The sequence below is a fragment of the Oncorhynchus gorbuscha genome, linkage group LG10, assembly GCF_021184085.1.
Source record: "Oncorhynchus gorbuscha isolate QuinsamMale2020 ecotype Even-year linkage group LG10, OgorEven_v1.0, whole genome shotgun sequence".
Classification (NCBI taxonomy): domain Eukaryota; kingdom Metazoa; phylum Chordata; class Actinopteri; order Salmoniformes; family Salmonidae; genus Oncorhynchus; species Oncorhynchus gorbuscha.
This window is the reverse complement of record NC_060182.1, coordinates 73,057,065-73,075,967: the sequence shown is the minus strand read 5'-3', so window position 1 is coordinate 73,075,967 and position 18,903 is coordinate 73,057,065. Positions and strand designations below refer to the sequence as shown.

Genomic DNA, 18,903 nt, shown 5'->3' with positions numbered 1-18,903 from the left:
TTGGGTGGGTTGTCTATGTTCGTTTTTCTATAATTTGGGATTTCTGTGTTCGGCCTAGTATGGTTCTCAATCAGAGGCAGCTATCAATCGCTGTCCCTGATTGAGAATCAAACTTAGGTAGCCTGGTTTCACTTTTGAGTTGTGGGTGTTTATTTTTCCATTTCAGTGTTTGCACCATTCGGAACTGTTTCGGTTTTCATTTTGGATTCTCTTGTTCTTTTGTATTTTGTATTCATTAAATCATTATGGATACATACCACGCTGCATTTTGGTCCGATCCTTGCTACTCCTCGTCAGAAGAGGACGAAAACCCTTACATACACGTATGCCAAGGTCACAAGACGCAGGCCTCCTAACTGTCCCTAGAATTACTCAGCAAACAGCTGGAGGCAGGACTTTCTCCTATAGAGCTGCATTTTATGGAATGGTCTGTCTACCCATGTGAGAGACGCAGACTCGGTTTCAATTTTGAAGTCTTTATTGAAGACTTATCTCTTCAGTAGGTCCTATGATTGAGTGTAGTCTTGCCCAGGAGTGTGAAGGTGAACGGAATGGCACTGGAGCAAAGAACCTCCCTTGCTGTCTCTGCCTGGCCGGTTCCCCTCTCCACTGGGATTCTCTGCCTCTAACCCTATTAAAGGGGCTGAGTCACTGGCTTACTGGTGCTCTTCCATGCCTTCCCTAGGAGGGGTGCGTCACTTGAGTGGTTTGAGTCACTGACGTGATCTTCCTGTCTGGGTTGGTGCCCCCCCTTGGGTTGTGCCGTGGCGGAGATCTTTGTGGGCTATACTCGGCCTTGTCTCAGGATGGTAAGTTGGTGGTTGAAGATATCCCTCTAGTGGTGTGGGGGCTGTGCTTTGGCAAAGTGGGTGGGGTTAGATCCTGCCTGTTTGGCCCTGTCCGGGGTATCGTTGGACGGGGCCATAGTGTCTCCCGACCCCTCCTGTCTCAGCCTCCAGTATTTATGCTGCAGTAGTTTGAGTTGGGGGGCTAGGGTCAGTCTATTATATCTGGAGTATTTCTCCTGTCTTATCCGGTGTCCTGTGTGAATTTAAGTATGCTCTCTGTAATTCTTTCTTTCTTTCTTTCTCTCTCTTGGAGGGCCTGAGCCCTAGGACCATGCCTCAGGACTACCTGGCCTGATGACTCATTGCTGTCCCCAGTCCACCTGGCCGTGCTGCTGCTCCAGTTTCAACTGTTCTGCCTGCGGCTATGGAACCCTGAACTGTTCACCGGACATGTCCCAGACCTGCTGTTTTCAACTCTCTAGAGACAGCAGGAGAGGTAAGTATACTCAATGATCGGCTATGAAAAGCCAACTGACATTTACACCTGAGGTGCTGACCTGTTGCACCCTTGACAACCACTGTGATTATTATTATTTGACCCTGCTGGTCATTTATGAACATTTGAACATCTCAGCCATGTTCTGTTATAATCTCCACCCGGCACAGCCAGAAGAGGACTGGCCACCCCTCATTACATTTACATTTAAATCATTTAGCAGACGCTCTTATCCAGAGCGACTTACAAATTGGTGCATTCACCTTATGACATCCAGTGGAACAGTCACTTTACAATAGTGCATCTAAATCTTAAAGGGGGGGTGAGAGGGATTACTTATCCTATCCTAGGTATTCCTTAAAGAGGTGGGGTTTCAGGTGTCTCCGGAAGGTGGTGATTGACTCCGCTGTCCTGGCGTTGTGAGGGAGTTTGTTCCACCATTGGGGGGCCAGAGCAGCGAACAGTTTTGACTGGGCTGAGCGGGAGCTGTACTTCCTCAGTGGTAGGGAGGCGAGCAGGCCAGAGGTGGATGAACGCAGTGCCCTTGTTTGGGTGTAGGGCCTGATCAGAGCCTGGAGGTACTGAGGTGCCGTTCCCCTCACAGCTCCGTAGGCAAGCACCATGGTCTTGTAGCGGATGCAAGCTTCAACTGGAAGCCAGTGGAGAGAACGGAGGAGCGGGGTGACGTGAGAGAACTTGGGAAGGTTGAACACCAGACGGGCTGCGGCGTTCTGGATGAGTTGAAGGGGTTTAATGGCACAGGCAGGGAGCCCAGCCAACAGCGAGTTGCAGTAATCCAGACGGGAGATGACAAGTGCCTGGATTAGGACCTGCGCCGCTTCCTGTGTGAGGCAGGGTCGTACTCTGCGGATGTTGTAGAGCATGAACCTACAGGAACGGGCCACCGCCTTGATGTTGGTTGAGAACGACAGGGTGTTGTCCAGGATCACGCCAAGGTTCTTGGCGCTCTGGGAGGAGGACACAATGGAGTTGTCAACCGTGATGGCGAGATCATGGAACGGGCAGTCCTTCCCCGGGAGGAAGAGCAGCTCAGTCTTGCCGAGGTTCAGCTTGAGGTGGTGATCCGTCATCCACACTGATATGTCTGCCAGACATGCAGAGATGCGATTCGCCACCTGGTCATCAGAAGGGGGAAAGGAGAAGATTAATTGTGTGTCGTCTGCATAGCAATGATAAGAGAGACCATGTGAGGTTATGACAGAGCCAAGTGACTTGGTGTATAGCGAGAATAGGAGAGGGCCAAGAACAGAGCCCTGGGGGACACCAATGGTGAGAGCGCGTGGTGAGGAGACAGATTCTCGCCACGCCACCTGGTAGGAGCGACCTGTCAGGTAGGACGCAATCCAAGCGTGGGCCGCGCCGGAGATGCCCAACTCGGAGAGGGTGGAGAGGAGGATCTGATGGTTCACAGTATCGAAGGCAGCCGATAGATCTAGAAGGATGAGAGCAGAGGAGAGAGAGAGAGAACTACTTGTGGCGGGCCGGGCACTTGCCCGATGACTTCGGTCCTCAGTTCGACGGTGTTTCCTCCGACACATTGGTGCGGCTGGCTTCCGGTTTAAGCGAACAGTGTGTCAAAAAGCAATGCGGCTTGGCTTTCGACCTTCGCCGAGTCCGTAGGGGAGTTGCAGCGATGAGACAAGATTATAACTTCTGGCCCATGAAGTTATGTGAATGTTTATCCTTTAAAATGTTTGAACCCCTTTTTTCCCCAATTATGTGAAATCCAATTGGTAAGGAACTCAATTTTTTTCCCCCTCTGACTGGGAAAATACAGAAAATAATTTAGACTCTGAATTTAAAGTTGGGATCTCGGTCCTCTTTCTCGAGCCCACAAGAAAGACCGCCGCGCCACCTTCCTGTTCAAGTGAGCACAGCACAACAACATGAGTCCAAAAATGTCTTGTATGCTGCTGCATAAATGATGTAATATTCCAGGGAGATATAGCCTGTTTTAGAGAACTGTAATCATCGAATATTGTAAGAGCTTTCATTGTCAGTCTATATTTATCCTACGGTTCTGACTTGGTGTACAGGGAAAATACTTTAAGAACGGCCCATGTTCTGAATTCTGTCGCTGTACATTTCTAAAGTGCTGAACAAAGTTATATTGACTACACCCGTCCTAGCTAGCTAATTAATGTCTTCATTGAAATAACGGATTGCCTCTTATCCGCTCATCATTCCCTTATGCCATAGTTTGTAGATCTCAAATGTCAGTAGAAACCGCATTTGTTTAAGAAAGTCAGACATATCAGCTATGTTTTTTAAAGGCAGTAAATGAGTCTGAATGAACTGTTTCACTACCAGACAAGGCTCTGTTGATAGCCAGGTGTAGCAGCGGTAAGGATTCACTCCATGGTGCTGAAAAGTTCAGCTCTGCTGTTGGGACAGCTTTATGTAGGCCTAAGAGTTTGTGGGCACCGTTCGTCACCATTATAGTGCAATGAATGTATTGTTTAGTGTTGTGTAGTGGTTTTGCTGGCATGCATAAAAAAATGTTTTTTGCCTACCAGGATTTACATGATAAAATCACCAATGGTCCCAGCATTGAACAAGAAGTATGTCAAGTTAATAAAGACACAGACACACAATTCTCATTAGTTTAAAAAATGCTCGTATTTATCTTGAAGTAACTGTAGGGAAATTCATCTTTCTGTATCAGCGGACAAATTGCCATTAACATTGAAATGCAAAGCAGTCAACTAGTCTGAAAGATCAGTAAAACACTGAGCAAGACTACAAGTCAGAACTGTCCCATGTTTTCCAAAGGTGACAGGAACGAGCATGGACAAATAGAGAATCTCTGATTAAAATCTGGCCTCATTGAGCAACCTCTCTCTGTCTCAACACAGAACCAGTCAGTCATGTCTCACAGTGACGAGACAGTGATGTCATATCCCACAGTGCCAAGACGCAATTACGCAACAATCCTGCTGCAAGAATTTAATTGAGAATGTCAGAAGCTGGAGATGTTTTTCAGTGCTACAGTAAGAGTCCATATGAGTCCTCATGTATCTGGAAGTCAGCCTCTTCTACTCAAACTGCCTCCCCATTGGGTAGAAGTAGAAGTCAGTAGGGCCACAGAAAAAAGGGTCAACAATGAAAGGGGGATGTATGACAGAAGTCTGGGGGTGCTGGGGTGTCACACAGGGCCCCTTAATCGTCCAGCAGCTCAGGAGCAGTGAAGGAGAAGTTGTGAAACTCGTCTTGGTTGACAGAGGGAAGGAGGTCCTCAATCGGCGTCAGAGTGGGCTCCTCCTGGGTGAAGTCTGGGTCAAAATTGTTCACGTCCTCTGCAGTTTTCTGAAAGTGAAGTATTGGTTAGACAGGAAAGGAGGCACAATAACAAAATATCAGTGAGATGTCCTGGAAATACTTTTGGGTAACTGCCAACAGATACCACCTTGCATGTCTTTCATAACCCAGGCCACTACCTACCATACTGTAATTCAATGATAAGAGAGTAAAACTGGGTGTGTATTATAAATGGTAAGATAGGAAGGTATTACAACTCTACCGTAATATCTACTGTAAACAGTTTGTAATGACATCAATCATGTGTATCAGGTGTGTGTGCGCTCCTCACGATGCGGGGTTTGAAAGGCGGCTCCAGCTCCCTGCGGTTCAGCTTGTCCCAGTCGATTCCAATGAAGAAGGCGTGGCTAGTCACAGCATTCTCCCCGCCCTCTTCCGCCATGCAGCCTAGACGCCGGGCTGGGTTCTTAGTCAGGAACTGTGGAGAGAACAGAAATATAATTGCATATGAGAAGTGAATAAAAGTAAAATAAAGTGTGTTAATGAAGTGAATAATTTGAATGTGGCTTATAATATGACTGTAGAGATTAGCATCAGCTTTGGTTCGACCTTGAATGCCATCCCATCCACCCCCCTGACACACTTGCAGAAACACACACCCAGAGGCCCAGTAGCACCTCCTTTCCGGCTCAGCTTGGCGTCTGGAGAGACACAGATGTGTTTTGTAAATTCTATTTATCTGAACTGTGTCAACAAAACAAAGCAACAATTTCCTGGACTAAATACTGTATGTGGACCTTACATTTTTCTCAACAACATCTGACGTTGGTGGGTTTGAGCAGCCAAGGGGAAGAGTCAAAGAAAACACAACAAAACTAAATTAAACACAGTCTCTCACATTTCCTTGAGGAGTGATTCCAGAGGAACAAATTAATGTATTGGACTGCTGTGTTGGCTGAGGAGTCTAGGGGGCTAGCAGTGACATTCCCAATCAGCCAAAACTAATGAGAAATGGGACCAGATTCACCTCCAGTCCACCCCAAGATGAATAGGTCTTGCCACACCAGACCCAAACACAGTTAACAGAACATTAATACTCTCCCTTCTGTGATGGCTACAAATCCCTCCCCCACCCAAGACTACGTTTTTGGCTAGAAAGTCAAAGCTGCTTAATAAGGACTCTATGAGAGTGCTAGCCACTGCCCTCATTCAATGCCATTTTGAATACGCTAGTACTCCAGATAGCCTAGAATTAGCTGATCAGGGCAGTATTGAAGGGGAGTCCACATACTCACATAGGCAGGAGCTGCTTTCAGGAACTCAACTGGTTGCCTGTTGAGGTTAGGGTGTCCCAGATTAGACTTGGTTTGGTTTACAGGACTATTCATGGTTCTGCGCCCAGATATCTAACTGATTACTTTCCCCATGTTAGGAATGCACATAACAGCATCAGATCAGGTGTTGATAATGTGTACTTATACAGGTTCAGGAGTAATGCTGGGAAAGGTACTTTCTTGTATACTGGGTCCTCAGAGTGGAATGAGTGGCTTCTGCCCATAAAAACAACATCCTCACTGGACAGTTTAAGTTTTTTTTTTAACTGTCTTCTGTGCCCATTTGAACATACCTTATGATGTAACTGCAATGATGAGATAGATGTTCTTATTCTTTGTTTTTATGTTTTATTATTATCTCGCTGTCATACTGTGTTGCAACTGTTGAATTTTGCCTAGCCATCTTGTCTCAAGAGGACCACAATGGAAATAAGTCCTAGACTTTGTGTGTTATCCTCGATGATTTTACTAATATGCACGGTTGGATTTAAGTTTTATGGTCAATTTAATAAACAAAACATTCTGCTCCTCCCACCTACAGGTAGAAATTTAAATAGGAAGCTACCATGGTAAGGACCATTCAACATTGGTCTGACCAAACAAAATCTATGCTTCAAGATTGTTTTGATCACACAAACTGGGAAATGTTCCAGGTTGCCTCTGAGAATAGTATTGACGTATACACGGACTTGGTGAAAGGAAGTGCATATTGGATGTTGTTCCCACTGTGACGATTAGAACTTATCCAAACCAACCATTGTTCTTGCCATAATACAGACTTAGTCTTTTACCAAATAGGGCTCTCTTCTGTATACCACCCCTACTTTGTAACACAACTGATAGGCTCAAACACATTAAGAAGGAAAGAAATTCTACAAATGTACTTTTAACAAGGCACACCTGTTCACTGAAATGCATTCCATGTGACTACCCATGAAGCTGGTTGAGAGAATGCCAAGAGCATGCAAAGCTGCCATCAAGGCAAAGTGTGGCTACTTTGAAGAATCTCAAATATAAAATATATTTTGATGTGTTTAACACTTTTTTGGTTACTACATGATTCCATGTGGTATTTCATAGTTTTGATCTCTTCACTATTATTCTACAATGTCAAAAATGACATTGAGCAGGTGTGTCCAAACTTTTGACTGGTACTGTATGTAAGAATGTTGTTCATCGACTACAGCTCAGCTTTCAACTCCATTAGTGCCCTCCAAGCTCATGACTAAGCTCAGGGTTCTGGGTCTGAACTCCTCCCCATGCAACTGGGTCCTGGTGGGTTGACCCCAAGTGGTGAAGGTAGGCAACAACATCTCTACCACACTGATCCTCAACACCGGCCCCACAAGGGTGTGTGCTCAGCCCCCTCCGGTACTCCCTGTTCACCCATGACTGCTTGGCCACGCACGTCTCCAACTCAATCATAAAGTTTGCTCACAACCCAACAGTGGTAGGCCTGATTACCAACAACGATGAGATAGCCTACAGGGAGGAGATTAGAGCCCTGGCAGAGTGGTGCTTCAAGTTCCTCGGTGTGCACATCACCGACAACCTGAAAAGCGGTCCATTCACACAGACAGGATGGTGAAGAAAATGCATCTGCGCCTCTTCAACCTCAGGAGGCTGAATACGTTTGGTTTGGCCCCTAGGACCTTCACGAACTTCCACAGATGCACCATTGAGAGCATCCTGTCAGGCTGCATCACCGGCTGGTACGGCAATTGAACCGTCCGCAACCGCAGGGCTCTCCAGAGAGTGGTGCAGTCAGCCCAACGCATCATCGGTGGCACACTGCCTGCCCTTCAGAACATCTGTAGCACCTAATGTCACAGGAAGGCCAAGAAAATCATCAAGGACCTCAGCCACCTGAGCCACGGCCTGTTCACCCCGCTACCATCTAGAAGTCGGAGACAGTACAGGTGCATCAAAGATGGGACCGAGAGACTGAGAAACAGCTTCCATCTTCAGGCCATCAAACTGTTAAACAGTCACCACTAACTGGCCTCTGCACAGTACCCTGCCCTGAACCCCAGAGACTGCTGCCCTATGTATATAGATTAACTGAACACTGGTCACTTTAATAATGTTTAGATACTGTTTCACCCACTTTATAAGTATATACTGTAGTCTAGTCACGGCTCATCCTATATAAAACTTGATATTTTTATTTTTATGGATTATGTGTGTATTTCTTTGTTGTTGCTATTACTGCACTGCCGAAGCTAGAAACACAAGCATTGCGTACACATCTACAAATCTGTGTACGCAACCCATACACTTTGCTTTGAGACCAGACCACAATTAAACTGAGATTTAATCCAAGCCACTCTTCAACACCCCAGAGCCCAGAGCCATTGCATTTTTTATAACAAAACAGTTCACAAGGAGAGGAGAGGAGAAAGTAGAGCTGATTTAGAGAAAGGAAGACACAAGCAGAGACAAGAAGACAAGATGAGGCCAGGAGAGAAGAGTAGAGGAGCAGAGGAAATTGGGTGGTCAGTTCATGATGGGACAGCGAAATGCACTATGTAATTCCCCCCTCCTCAACTGACCACAAAATGGAAATTGGGAAGTCCTACTTGAGTCTATCATATTTTCCACTGGCTACACCGGGCCTGTGCCATCCACTCTGCCAGGCCTGAGAACTAAACTCTGCAGACAGACAACAAGCCTACTATATCAGATAAAGAGACATGCAAAGAAATAGGACACAGGCACATTTACTCCGCTCTTATGTCCCAGTCAAATATGAGGTGGGATAATGTTCACCTTAGCATCTCAACTGTCAAACACCAAACAATGTGCGCTCTCTGTTTGAGCTCTGAGACTGGTTATTCAAACACACGGGATCTTGCTTGCAGGAATTAGAACCCTGGTGAGCGAGCAGCTTTCAGTAGAAATAGAGCAGCGAGTTAAATCCACTCAACTGTTGAAAGCCTCTGGATATGATGACACGAGCTTGCCTTCACATAACATGATGTGTCGCTAGGGGGGGGGGGGGCAGAGGGGAGGAGGCAGCGTTATTTATAGTGGTGGGGTAGTGGCCTGTGCCTTAATGTAGTTCTGTAAGACAGAGGGAGCACTGTGAGGCTAGTGTCATACACGAGGACCCAGATTATTTATTATCCACCCCGATGCGCTGACCAAACATCCGTCCCCAAAACCCTGTCCTGTATGTTCTCTCCTATCTGAGAGCTTATATTATTGTTTAACCCTGTGATCACTTGCGGCAACAGATGGGTGCCAGATGGGTGCCAGTTCTGCTTGCATGGAAGGGTTGCTACAGCTTCTCTCTACATGGTGGTCTGTAATGTTGATATTCTATTATGCAAACCGCTGGTGGTAGGTTAATTGGACTTATCATTTTTTCCTCACAAGGCTCTAAATACACAACTGTGTATAGATCGATTTTCTTGCCCTTTGGTTCAGAGACAAAATGTATTCTGACCGTGTTGGGCCCGAAATGATTGACACCTTCCTGATAAACATGAGCAATAATGACTGTGTACAATAATTCAAATCTGAGCTATATTGTATGCAACAAAAAAAGGGGGACTTTTTCTATTTATTCATACTAATACAATTGCTGAGAGAAATAGAAATAAAAAATTATTGACACCCCTAAAGATTTGTAGAAATAAAGTAGTCTAAAGTTAAGTATTTGGTCCCATATTCCTAGCACACATTGACTACATCAAGCTTGTGATTCTATACTGAACAAAACTATAAACGCAACATGTAAAGTGTTGGTCTCATGTTTAATGAGCTGAAATAAAAGGTCACAGAAATGTTCCATATGCACAAAAAGCTTATTTCTCTCAAATTATGTGCACAAACTTGTTTATGTCCCTGTCAGTGAGCAGTTCTCTTTTGCCAAGACAATCCATCCACCTGACAGGTATGGCATATCAAGAAGCTGATTAAACTGCATGATCATTACACAGGAGCACCTTGTGCTGGGGACAATAAAAGGGCACTCTAAAATGTTAAGTTTTGTCACACGACACAATGCCGCAGACATCTCAAGTTGAGGGAGCGTGCAATTGGCATGCAGACTGTAGGAATATCCACCAGAGCTGTAGCCAGAGAATTTAATGTTCATTTCTCTACCATAAGCCGCCTCCAACGACAGGATAGTCTGAGACCAGCCACCCGGAAAGCTGATGAAACTGAGGAGTATTTCTGTCTGTAATAAAGCCCTTGTGGGGAAAAACAAATTCTCATTGGCTGAGCTTGGCTCCCTAACAATTTTGTCCAGTCCCAAACTTGATGTAGTCATTGCGTGCTAGAAATATGGGACCAAATCCTAAGCTTTTGACTACTTTATTTATACAAATCTTTAGGTGTGTCAATAATTTCAGACTCCACTGTATATTCTCTCATGTAAACAATATAAAGGCCTCTGTAACATGAACAGCATTGAGTGTTATTGACATGACTAACTGTGGTCATTTAGGACAGATAGATGAGCTCCGCATTAAGGATGGACTTACAGCTTTCAGGATATTGACTGCATCAGCACTCAGCCAGGATGCATAGATAATCTCCTCATTCAGGATGGACTCAAACAGGTCGTCCTCGTTCTCTGCCTCGAAGGGGGCGTGGCCAGACAGCATCTCGTAGAGCAGCACCCCGAGAGCCCACCAGTCCACAGACGGCCCATACAGCATCTCCTGAAGAATCTGGGTACCAAAAACACATGACATTTAACAACATTACACAACATAGTAGAGACCTTCTAAAGTACATCAACTGGAGTTTTACTAAATGTAACACCAAACTCTAGAGCCAAGACAGTTTATTGGGTTTCGCTGCTCTTCCCTGGGATACACTAAGGACTGAGTGTTGGGGGTGGCAATGAAGCCATTCATCAAAATCAGACTAAATGCTTTACGTACAAACACATGCACACTCCACATTCCGAAACTCACTAATTCGTAACCAAGGACCCCTCTCTTGATGAATTTTGTGGTGGGGATTTAAAGAGTGTTGGAAAACAGAGCCTGTGAGAGGCAGATGGGGCTCTCCTAACAGAACTGAAGTGGTTTCAGGGGGCCAACCCAACACAGGTGTGTTACCTAGCTGCTAACCACCAGGGAGACTGGACTAGAGGACCAGTGTTAACAGTACTGGGTATTCAGAGTGGTGGGGTGACATAGTGGGGCTGGCTCCTAAATAATGTAAACTCCAATGTCCTTCGAAAGATAGATGGGAGACCGATACTTAATGATTCCCATTGGTGTGAAGAATGCAATCTTAGAGCAGATGAAGGGGGTAAACTGACCTCTGGGGCGATGTAGTCAGGCGTCCCACAGAAGGTGCCCGTGGCCACACCTTCAAACACGCCCTCCTTGCACATGCCAAAATCAGCCAGCTTACAGTGTCCATCCTTATCAAGGAGCACATTGTCCAGTTTAAGATCCCTGGAAAACATAACACCTCATTACAGACATCTCCAGACCTGTAGACTCCTAAACGCATTCATTATTGAGGGGAAACTATTCAACTATTACTTCAGTATGTTCCCCATTGGGGCGGCAGTGTAGCCTAGTGGTTAGAGCGTTGGACTCGTAAATGACTCGTAAATGGAAGGTTGCAAGTTCAAATCCCCGAGCTGACAAATCTGTCGTTCCGCCCCTGAACAGGCAGTTAACCCACTGTTCCTAGGCCGTCATTGAAAATAAGAATTGGTTCTTAACTGACTTGCCTAGTTAAATAAAGGTCAAATAAAAAAATTAAATGACCAGTGAATCAGCAAATACTGCTATATTTAATTTTGTGACGTCTAACCCCTTCGAGAGTTGTTGCTAAAATATGTCTGTGAGGTGAGAGAATATGGTGAGTTAGACCACATGTAGACCGTGACCAACTGTAGGACCAGGAGACACAGAGGAGAACTGAACAGAGAGCTACTGTTGGCCAGGACACTGACCAATGACTGACAGCAGAGAAGAGTCTGTCACAGTCATACGACAGAGCCTAATGGGGAAGGGGGATGAGCAGGGGAATGGCTGGGCTGCAGTGTCAACATTGATCTGTCCCCCCCAAAAATGTGGAGAACTTCAAACACAGACATTAACAAAATGTTTTGGCGTTGGGCTCTTGTCGCTCTGGTATCTTTGAAGTTTGTCTAGCGTCTTTGAATTAGCACTGTAACGAGGAGAAGCAATATTCAGGAGAAGCAGTAAGGTAGGAGCAGAGCAGAGTCATTAGTAATTTCCTTCATAATGAATCATCCCCCATAACAATAAATTGTCTGGTCTCTGTCTCCATCTCTATTGGAGGCCCCTACTCCTCCCCACTAAGGCCATTGGAGCCTTGGCTATCTGAGAGACAGATTAACCCAGCCAATAGCGCTAATCTGAGATCAGGTGACACAGCAGTGATGTGTCACCAAGGTGTTAGACGGGAATGGCTGAGTCTACAGGTAAAGGTGAGGTAATGACTTGATGTGTAGGTTGTGTGTGTATGTGTGAGAGGGAGGGAGTGAGTGAGGAAAAAGAAATAGAGTGAAGACACACACACATTAATGGAAGTATAGTGTGGTTGGTTTAATCTGGCGTTTCCTGTCCTGACTGACTCAGTTCCTCATGGTGCTCTCTGCAAAACAAACACAGGGCAAAAGAAGACTTGTAGAAATAAAGCAGTCTAAAGTATAATATTTGCTCCCATACTCCTAGCACGCATTTACTACATGAAGCTTGTGATTCTATACTGAAAAAAAATATAAATGCAACATGTAAAGTGTTGTTCCCATGTTTCATGAGCTGAAATAAAAGATCACAGAAATGTTCCATATACACAAAAAGCTTATTTCTCTCATTTTGTGCACAAATTTGTTTACAACCCTGTTAGAGAGAATGTCTCCTTTGCCAAGATAATAAACATGGACAGGTGACTAGGAATATGGCCGAATACAAACAGTGTAGCTATTAGTTATTAGTTAGTTATAACAAGCAAAATGTCAGTATAGAGACAAAGTGGAGTCGCAATTCAAGGACTCAGACACGAGACGTATGTGTATAGTCCTTAGCACGGGTACATCCTGTTTGAGTTTCTGCCTATAGGAAGGGAGGAGCAAAATGGAGCCATGGTCAGATTTGCCGAAAGGAGGGCAGGGGAGGGAGGGAGGGCCTTGTATAATTTGCAAATAAATTCATTAAAAAATCCTACAATGTGATTTTCTGGATTTTTTTCCCCTCATTTTGTCTGTAATAGTTGAAGTGTACCTATGATGAAAATTACAGGCCTCTCATTTTTAAGTGGGAGAACTTGCACAATTGGTGGCTGACTAAATACTGTTTTGCCCCACTGTATATATATTTTTAAATACTGCAAAGTTTCCTAAGGACTAGAAGTGAGGCAGCCCTCTCTATCAGCACCATTACTCTAAGAAGCCGATTAAACAGCATGATCAATACACAGGTGCACCTTTTGTAAAATGTGCAGTTTTGTCACACAACACAATGCCAGAGATGTCGACAATTTTGAGGGGGCGTGCAATTGGCATGTTGACAAAAGGATTAGCCACCAGTGCGGTTGCCAGATAATTAAATGTTAATTTATCTACCATAACCACCTCCAACGTCATTTTTTTGAATTTGGCAGTACATCCAACCGGCCTAACAACCACAGACCACGTGTATGGCGTAGTGTGGGTGAGCGGTTTGCTGATGTCAACGTTGTGAACAGAGTGCCGGGGTTATGGTATGGGTATAAGCTACAAACAATGAACACAATTGCATTTAAATCGAGGGCAATTTTAATGCACAAAAATATCGTAACAAGATCCTGAGGCCCATTTGTTTAAGGTATCTGTGACCAACAGTCATGTGAAATGCATAGACTAGGTCCTAATGAATTTATTTCAATTGACTGAGTTCCTCATATGATGAACTGTAACTCAGTAAAAATCAATGAAATTGTTGCATGTTGCATTTATATTTTTTTCAGTATAAAAGCGCAACCAAATTACAGTAGAAAAACAATATGTTTGATTTTTGGTTTAGTTGTCATCTAAATGTGTTATTACTGCGCTGTCAACCATTTAAAAGCATAATAAAGCTCAAATGGGAATACAATGTCAGATATTTGTATTTATACAACAACTTAACGTTTTATGAGCTTCATCTAATAGAACAACCAAATGTCCTGGGTTGCAGTTGAGATTACATTAAAAGTACATAGTGCAAGTGATCAATGCTGTTCAAGATTCTGCACAGATTATGAAAGCAACTGAAGATCTCCACAGACCTGCGACCTTTGAATGCTATCTTGAACATGCACGCTTGATTACGTAAGAGATTTAGAGTTACAGTAGGCTAACCTCCATAGATGTGTTACTCATTTTAAGGTTGAATAAATACTGTTACATATGAAAGATTATTGAATTGTGTTTGGTTGACCACGCAACCAAATATCAACATTTCAAGGATATCTAATGATTGGATAGTTTCATTTGAGCCACTGGCTTAATCTTATTCTTTACATTTTTGTTGTTGAAGTTAGAGATGTGAATCCAACACATAATTTGCTAACAAGTTAATAGGGAATTTACTGTACTGCAAAAGTGATATTAAATTGTGTTTGGTTGTCAAATTCCAGTTTGTCTACAATTTAATAAAATGTAATAGCCCACTGGGCACAAATTGGTTGAATCAACATAGTTTCAATGTAATTTTTCAACATATTGAATGTGAAATTGTTGTTTTAAGGGTGAAATTTGAATCACAGGATTATGTCATCATGGTTTCAACATATTTTCAACATAGATAAACCTTATATAAAATATGTTGAATTTGCACCTTTTGAAATACCGTTATATCCACTATCAGAAAAAAACAATGGGAGAGTTTATATATCTACAGCTATCCATTTGGTCTCTCAAACCCAGCCCTGCTCAGCTTTAATATTTGTCACTGACTACTATCAATGTGCTATCGTGAGAATGATTTCGAGAGATCTCTTAGTAACTAAATATATTCACTGTTGCTATCAGCCATTCCAAAGCGAAATTTTAACAAAGCAAATTAAATGTAAGCATACTTTATAAGTCATACAGTATTTCAATGATACTTTTTAGGCCTAAAAAGCATTTGCAAAGTCATCAACGACTTTTGTTTCAATTCAACCTAGGGTAAAAAAATATATTAAAAGACAATACAGTTGAAGTCGGAGGTACATACAGTCGTGGCCAAAAGTTGAGAATGACACAAATATTAATTTCCACTAAGTTTGCTGCTTCAATGTCTTTAGATATTTTTGTCAGATGTTACTATGGAATACTGAAGTATAATTACAAGCATTTCATAAGTGTCAAAGGATTCTATTGACCCTTCTTTTTCAAGACCTCTGCAATCCGCCATGGCATGATGTCAATTAACTTCTGGGCCACATCCTGACTGATGGCAGCCCATTCTTGTATAATCAATGCTTGGAGTTTGTCCGAATTTGTGGGTTTTTGTTTGTCCACCCGCCTCTTGAGGATTGACCACAAGTTCTCAATGGGATTAACGTCTGGGGAGTTTCCTGGCCATGGACCCAAAATATCAATGTTTTATTCCCTGCTTTTGCCTTATGGCAAACTGTTCCATCATGCTGGAAAAGGCATTGTTCGTCACCAAACTGTTCCTGGATGGTTGGGATAAATTGGTTTCGGAGGATGTGAGTGAGCCCACTTCCTTGGCTTAGAAGCAACCCCACACATGAATGGTCTCAGGATGCTTTACTGTTGGCATGACACAGGACTGATGGTAGCGCTCACCTTGTCTTCTCCGGATATAGGATATATCAATATATGGTTTACTGTGGATGTAAGTACTTTTGTACCCGTTTCCTCCAGCATCTTCACAAGGTCCTTTGCTGTTGTTCTGGGATTGATTTGCACTTTTCACGCCAAAGTACATTAATCGCTCAAATTAGGTTGAAACAACGTTGATTCAAACAGTTTGTGACCAGTGGGGTTTTCAGGCTGGAGTCCAATGACACCGTTTTACTAAAGAATTACCCTCCACTTAATCACCAACCCTGCCTGCTTCCTGTCCTCTGGTTTATCTCAGTTTTTGTTTGGCTCTCTACTCCAACCTCAGTCTCTACCTCATCCACCTAATTCCTCTTCATCACTTCCTGTGAGTGGCACGGCTGGGCAGTGAATCTAGCGTAGATATTAGAGACATTAGATCTTTGTCTATGATATGTAGGTCATAGTCACAGTGTGTTCATGACCTTGGGGTCAAACTGCCATGCTGGAAACATCTCAGTGCATTCTGAACGTCTGCCGCATGCTGACTTGATCTGCTGTGAATCACATCTCCAACTGGTGATTGGGAAACAGATGCAGCCATAGAGAGAGGAACCAAGTGCTTCCCAATCATACAGGGAGCGGAAAGTACTAGTAGAGGGAGTAGTTGGTGACTTACTGACTTACTAACCCAAACCATTTACATATCTGGACTTCAAAAATGTAAGAATGACTAACAGCACGGTGAGCAAACCTAAAGAGATTAAGGACTAGTCAAGGAGGGGACCTTGTGGTCTGTAACATTTTGACATTGGGTACTATTAGCTCTGGTCTTTGATTTAAATTAATATTAATGGTCTAAAATCGAGATTAAAGCACTTTTGCAAAATCATTTTGTTGCTCCATTTTATTGCCCCTGATTGGCTGATAATGAGCCCTTTACCTAGAGGTGAAAGAGCACGAGGAAGATATACAGTAGTTAAGACAAGAAAGTGATTAGGTTACATAATACACTTGGGCTACATCTGGGATCATATGTTGAGAAGTCAGCACAGGGTCTTGAGTACTGTTATAGAGCAAGACCTGGTGTTCTAGGGTTAGGGTATTTCCAGGAAAAGACATTAGCTTGTCGCATCAATCTAGCAGTCAGACTATGTGGTGCTGACATGGAGGGCTATCTAAATATAAACTCAACATATAGCGTCGCCGCTCAGATCCTGCTGCCACCTTTATCAACATGAGGTTTGGCAGAGAGACCGTTGTGTTGGCCATCACGGTAAGTGGACAACAACCCTGTAAAAAGACTATTAAAAGACCACACACAAATCTAGATGGATTAGAACCAGTCATCTGCCACCTTGGCATCACTTCAATGAAAAGGTTAGCTGTCTCTATATAAGAGCATGTGATTGTGTGTGTGTGTGTGTGTGTGTGTGTGTGTGTGTGTGTGTGTGTGTGTGTGTGTGTGTGTGTGTGTGTGTGTGTGTGTGTGTGTGTGTGTGTGTGTGTGTGTGTGTGTGTGTGTGTGTGTGTGTGTGTGTGTGTGTGTGTGTGTGTGTGTGTGTGTGTGTGTGTGTGTGTGTGTGTGTGTGTGTGTGTGTGTGTGTGTATAGGACCTGTAGAGGATGCCCTTGCTGTGCAGGAACATGAGTGCAGAGGTGATCTCGGCAGTGTAGAAGCAAGCACGGCCTTCCTCAAACTTCCTGGACTTCTGGATGTGGAACATGAGGTCGCCCCCGTTGACAAACTCCATCACAAAGAACAGGCGGTCCTGCAGCACAGGGACAATGGTTCAGTTTGTACATACACAACAACGAATCACAACTTTCTCCACAACAGCTCTACATGTTTGAGGACATACCAAGTTCCTTATGTCAAGGAGGAAGTGACGTCAAACTCTTGTCTATTACCCTACTATACAAAATGACGCCGACAGAGATGGTCGCCTCGCTTCGAGTCCTTAGGACACCTTGCAGTATTTAGTTTTTTTAATGTATTATTTCTTACATTGTTACCCCAGGAAATCTTAAGTTTATTACATACAGCCGGAAAGAACTATTGGATGTAAGAGCAACATCAACTTACCCACATTACGACCAGGAATAGGACATACCCGAAGCGGGTCCTCTGTTTGGACCAGCACCCAGGACAATGGATCTAATCCCAGAAGCCGAACCAAAACAACTGTGCCTCGGCTCCGTAGACGTGCACATCGCCAACTGCTCCAAAGTATACTATTCACCAATGTCCAGTCTCTTGACAACAAGGTAGACGAAATTCGAACAAGGGTTGCCTTCCAGAGAGACAGATTGTAACATTCTCTGTTTCACGGAAACATGGCTCTCTCGGGATATGTTGTCGGAATCGGTTCAGCCACCGGGCTGTACCCAGTTGTACCCACTGTGACTATTAAAACCTACCCTAACCAGAAACCATGGATGGATGGCGGTATTCGCGGCAAACTGAAAGCGCGAACCACCACATTTAACCATGAAAAGACGTCTGGGAACATCGCTGAATATAAACAAAACAGTGTAGTTATTCCCTCCGCAAGGCAATCAAACAAACGAAATGCCGGTACAGGGACAAAGTGGAGTCGCAATTCAACGACTCAGACACAAGACGTATGTGGCCCGCATTGAGGATAATACAGTGCCATTCTTGCAGACCTCTAACAAGGACTGCACCCCCCCCCCTCTCTCCTTCTCTGTGGCCGACATGAGCAAAACAGTTAAACGTATTAACTTCCTTGGGATGGGTGGGACGGTAGTGTCCTCAACAACAGCAAGTGAAATTGCAGAGCGCCAAATTCAAAAACAGAAATACTCATAATAAAAATTCCTAAAACATACAAGTGTTATACATCAGCTTAAAGATGAATTTATTGTTAATCCAACCGCTGTGTCAGATTTCAAAAAGTATTTTCAGCGAAAGCAAACCATGGGATTATCTGAGAACAGCGCCCAGCAGACAAATAATTAAACAGTAACCAGCCAAGTAGAGGAGTAACAAAAGTCAGAAATAGCGATAGAATTTATCACGTACCTTTGATGATCTTTGTATGGTTGCACTCACAAGACTCCATGTGACACAATAAATGTTTGTTTTTTTCAATAAAATCCCTGTTTATGTCCAAAAACCTCAGGTTTGTTGGTGTGTTTTGTTCAATAATCCATTGGCACAAAGCGCGGTCACAGCAGGCAGACGAAAAATCATAAAAGTACCATAAAAGTTTGTAGAAACATGTCAAACGATGTTTACAATCAA

General features: G+C 43.7%; 1 protein-coding gene across 4 annotated transcripts in view; it reads right to left on the bottom strand.

Moving 5' to 3' along the window:
- Positions 1-3,904: 3,904 nt before the first annotated feature.
- Positions 3,905-18,903, bottom strand: part of prkcha (protein kinase C, eta, a) — a 62,387-nt gene continuing 47,388 nt past the window's right edge. For 2 of the 4 annotated variants that reach the window (XM_046366971.1, XM_046366970.1), the window contains 5 exons: positions 17,253-17,407; positions 11,182-11,320; positions 10,391-10,579; positions 4,895-5,041; positions 3,905-4,611 (listed from right to left, as the gene is read on the bottom strand). In XM_046366971.1, coding sequence (XP_046222927.1) covers positions 4,465-4,611; positions 4,895-5,041; positions 10,391-10,579; positions 11,182-11,320; positions 17,253-17,407 — 777 coding nt within the window. In that variant the 3' untranslated portion in view covers positions 3,905-4,464. Of the gene's footprint in view, positions 4,612-4,894; positions 5,042-5,222; positions 5,265-5,858; positions 5,896-10,390; positions 10,580-11,181; positions 11,321-17,252; positions 17,408-18,903 lie in introns of those variants that run through there. The other 2 variants (XR_006841024.1, XM_046366972.1) reach the window with 2 other exon arrangements.